This window comes from Mobula birostris, chromosome 11 (genome assembly GCF_030028105.1).
Source record: "Mobula birostris isolate sMobBir1 chromosome 11, sMobBir1.hap1, whole genome shotgun sequence".
NCBI lineage: Eukaryota > Metazoa > Chordata > Chondrichthyes > Myliobatiformes > Myliobatidae > Mobula > Mobula birostris.
The window spans coordinates 61,868,661-61,873,432 of NC_092380.1; the positions used below are offsets into that span (position 1 = coordinate 61,868,661).

The 4,772-nt window shown below is 42.4% G+C and overlaps 1 protein-coding gene across 2 annotated transcripts in view; it reads right to left on the minus strand.

The window, feature by feature from the left end:
• The window catches only part of LOC140205116 (tryptophan 5-hydroxylase 1), a 29,901-nt gene that overhangs the window by 23,494 nt on the left and 1,635 nt on the right, over nt 1-4,772 (minus strand). The window contains exon 2 of one of the 2 annotated variants that reach the window (XM_072272323.1): nt 108-254. The exons of the other annotated variant lie outside the window; for it this stretch is intronic. Within the exon in view, the coding sequence (XP_072128424.1) occupies nt 108-254 (147 nt within the window). The remainder of the gene's footprint in view (nt 1-107; nt 255-4,772) is intronic. 2 annotated transcript variants of the gene reach the window in all.

Sequence of the window (4,772 nt, forward strand, 5' to 3'; positions counted from 1 at the left end):
CTCCATGTACAGCATGCAGTACGCTTTTTAAAAAGGATATGAATGAACTGGAAAGTGAATAAAAAGAATTTGTGTTGCTAACTCCAAATTTAATGCAGTAATGTCACCTGGAAAAGTCTCAGTGCCTTTGCCAGACCTCCAACCTCATTCTTCAAAGAGAAGACAACTGCCACTCGTCCCTGCTCCACAGACACATTGCAATTCTCCTTATTCTCCTTGCTCTCTTCAATCTTGCAGAAATTCGATTTGTTGATCTGCAATAATGACAAAAGAGTGACAGGGATAGTCCTGAGAGGTTACTTAAGAAAAGTGTCTTCTGGTAACATGAAGTTGTCTCACTAAATTGGATGTGATTAACAAATGCATAGAATCTAGTGTATTTACAAATGTAGTGAATCCAGTGAGATAGCAATTTCCATGAGGCAGCACACAAATGTAAAAGTGGATGCCTGAGGCAGAGATACAGAAAGGGCAGAAAGGCCATGCACAGGCTCTCGCTTCAATTACATCATTAAAAGTGTAACTAACACAATTCTGCTCAATTGCACAAGGGAGAAGAGGCCCTGGGGGAAAAATGGTGTGGCAGATTGTACCAAAAGTTGCAGACAGGTCTTAAAAAATAAAGAAATGATAATGCACAACAGGGGCTATTATTAGAGTTTTTTAAAGTTTTATTTATGTCAATGTGCCTCATGTGCTTACTGTCTGTAAACTGTCAAGTTGTGTACTATATATATTAAGTATTTGTAAAAGTGTAGGATACCTTTGTGTTAATGAGATGTCTTCTGCAATAGTATGTTGGTGCAAAGGATGACAATATCACTAATGTGTCTTCTGGTGGGCATCTCACTCACTGATAGCCAATACTGGAAAATCACTCAATATTTCCCAGTATGTATTGCCAATTTTGGCTAAATTGGATAACGTCCACTGGAAGAACATTCTGCCATGTTTTCATCTGCTGTGGATAGTCCATACTGCACTACTCTTTAAAGTGAAGAGTAATATGGGAGGTGATGGCATGAAGAGGTAAAACAGGGAACCCTCAATCTTCATGCCCATTATTGACTGTCCAATTGTTAGTAAATTGAAGGTGAAGTGGAATTAATTATTGCATCTCTGTGTTTGTTTGTGTGCAGCAACCCTTTGTGTAATGAGTTATTTGGCCAGTGTGTGCATATTTACCACCATTTGTGTGTGTTATGCACTCTGAGTGTATCTTTATTAGAAACCTTGTTTATTCATCTGTGTGCCTTTAGTGGCTCAATATCCTGAATATGAATGCCTATCCATATAAAATGATATTATTTTCTCAACAAGGTGACACACATACGAATCTATGAACTAAGAGAGGAGTAGGTTACCTGACCACTCGAGCCTACTCTGTCATTTAATAAGATCATGATGGATATGACGGTAAATTCAACTCTGCGTTTTCATCTATCCATGGTAACCTTTCCATCTCTCACTTATTAACAATCCATCCACTTCTGCCTTAAAATATTCAAGGACTCTGGTTTCAACGCTCTTTGAAGAAGAAAATTTCGAATACTCATGATCCTCCAAGGAAAAAAAATCATCTCAGTTCTGTCTTAAAAAGGCAATTCCTTTTCTTTAAACAGTGATCATTGTTCTAGATTCTTCAAGGGGAAGTTTCATATTCATCTTGTCAAGATCCCTGAGGATCTTGTATACTTCAATCACGCCCCCTCTCCTGCTGAGCCTGTGCAACCTTTCTTCATAATGTGCATGGCACAATCAGTATGTTTGCCGATGATCTTAAATTAGCAGATCGGGTTGATAGTGAAACAGATTATAATGAATTGCAAAGCGGTCTTGATCAGTTAGGAAGATGGGCTGATCAATGGCAAATGGGTTTCAATTTACAGCAAACACATAAAATGGTGGAGGAACTCAGCAGGTCAGGCAGCACCTGTGCAGAGGAATAAAGAGTTGACATTTTGGGCCAACAGGTTTGGAAAGGATGGGGAAGAAGCCAGAATAAGAAGGTGGGGAAGGGGAAGGAGTACAAGTTGGAAGGTGATAGGTGAAGCCAGGTGAGGGGGGAAGTAGGTGGGTGGGGAAGGGGGCAGTTGAAGTGAGAAGCTGAGAGGTGATAGGTGGATAAGATTGAAGAAGAAGGAATCTGATAGAAGAGGAGAATGGACCATGGGAGAAAGGGATGGAGGAGGATTACCAGAAAAGGTGATAGGCAGGTGAGAAGAGAAGGGATAAGAGGGAAGCCAGAATGGGGAATGGAAAAGGAGAGCAGGGGGATGGGTGAGAATTTACCGGAAGGTGGAGAAATTGATGTTCATGTAGTCAGGTTGAAGGCTACCCAAACAGAATATGAGATGCTGTTCCTCCATCCTGAGAGTGGCCTCATCATGGCAGCAGAGGAGGTCAAGTACCGACATGTTGAATGGGAATGAGGATTGGAATTAAAATGTTTGGCCTCCGGTAGATCTTCCCTGGTGTGAACGGTGCTCGACAAAGCGATCCCCTAACCTACATCGGGTCTCGCCAGTGTAGAAGACGCCACACCGGGAACATTAGATACAGTAGATCATCCCAACGGACTTGCAGGTGAAACGTTGTCACATCTGAAAGTGTTGTTTTGGACCCTGAATGGTGGTGAGGAAGGAGGTGAATAGACAAGTGTAGCACTTGTTCCGCTTGCAAGGATAAGTGCTGGGAGAGATCAGTGGCAAGGACAAATGGACAACGGAATGAAAGGGGGGGGGGAGGGAGGGAGGGAGAGAGAGAGAGAGAGCTGTATAGGGGTGAAGGTAAAGATGTGTTTGGTAGTAGGGTCCTGTTGAAGATGGAGGAAGCTGCATGATGTGCTGGACGTGGAGGCTGATGAGTGGTAGGTAAGGACAAGAAGAACTCTATCCCCGTGACGCTGTGGGAATATGGGTTTGGATGGATGTCCAGGAAATGGAGGAGAGAAGATGAGAAGTGGGTAGCATCATCGTCATCTCCTCCAGGTCACTGGTTTCAACTTAGATAAATGTGAAGTGATGCATTTTGGACAATCATACCAAGGTAGGACACATGCACGGAATGGTAGTACACTGGTGAATATGGCGAAACAGGGTGATCTGGGAATAAAAGTGCACGGTTTGCTGAACGTGTAGACAGAATGGTGAAAACGGCATTGGGCATGTTGGCCTTCATCAGGTTTAGGAGTAAGGACATTATGTTGCATTTGCGCAAGTTACTGCACATGGACTATTGTGTACAGCTTTCGTCAATAAGAAACACGCGATCAAGATGGAGGGGCTGCAAAACGATTTATCAGGACGCTGCCCGGATGCTGACTAGAGTGTATGAGCTATCGGAAAACCTGCACCGAACTACTTCCTTGCAATAACACGTTGCTTACATAAATAAGTCAATACTGCATACACTTGTCTCAATATGGTCACCAATGCCCTTTAAAACCACTTTAATTCCCCTAGTAAACGATATCATTGACAACGCAAACAACAGGAATTCTGCAGATGCTGGAAATTCAAGCAACACACATCAAAGTTGCTGGTGAACGCAGCAGGCCAGGCAGCATCTCTAGGAAGAGGTACAGTCGAGGTTTCAGGCCGAGACTCTTCGTCAGGACTAACTGAAGGAAGAGTTAATAAGAGGCCCCGACCCCTCCAACTTTCAATTCTCTTACTAACTCTTCCTTCAGTTAGTCCTGACGAAGGGTCTCGGCCTGAAACGTCGACTGTACCTCTTCGTAGAGATGCTGCCTGGCCTGCTGCGTTCACCAGCAACTTCGATGCGTGTTGCAACGATATCATTGAGTTAGCTTTCCTAGTTGCCTGTTGTACCTGCAAATCAGGTATCCACATCTCAGTGCTCTGAAATTTCTCAACGTTTTTGAGAATGTGCTTTTCTTTTCTTTCCCCTGCCAAAATACTCAATTTTACCTTCCCCAACATTAAATCCCACTTGCCAGAAATTTGCCGATTTGGGTAACCTGACTGTGAGTCCCTTGTAGCCTCCTTGTATTGTCCCCAAACATTTCTTTGCACCCTCTCATTGTTATCATCAGCAAATTTAGCAATTGCGGTCTCAATCCAAGTCATTTTATAAATTGTAAAACGCGGAAGTCCAGCACCAGTCTTTGTTGCATCTTGCCTATCGGATCAAGCATGTCATTCGGTCTTCTGCCCATTGCAGTGTTACGTCCTGTCAGCTTTTATTTTCTGCAGTAATATTTAATTTGGTACCTTGTTAAATGTCCTCCGGAAATCTAAATGTTATACATTCATTGAGAAAGGTAAAGTGCAGCAATTTGGACTTTTCCTTGCCCTCTCGGTCATGCTAACATTTTACGCCACAGATTGCCGGCAACCGTGGGTTGATAACTGTGACCTTAGCTAACAGAACAGGCAGCCGTGAACACCGGAAGCTCTCAGATTGAAGGACTGTTCGTTTACTGGTAAGGAACTGTGAATCGTTAAGCGTGAAAGCATTTAAAATCAGGTGAAATTACAGCAAGTAATAGCAAGTTTGAATAACTGAGGAGGAAAAACTAGAACGGAAATGTTTCTTTAAAAAATAATTCATGGTGTTAATTTTTAAGCAATTAAAACCCAAAGGTGTACCGCACAGTTAATTTCATGGGCCTGACATCAAGATTAACAGTAACATTAACGTCAAGATCAGTTTTCCAATTTTTCCAATCATTTATTTCTACGTGCAAAGTTCATCCTACAATCCTACTTAATTTTACGAGTTTAATGAAGGTCGGCTATGAATAGCTG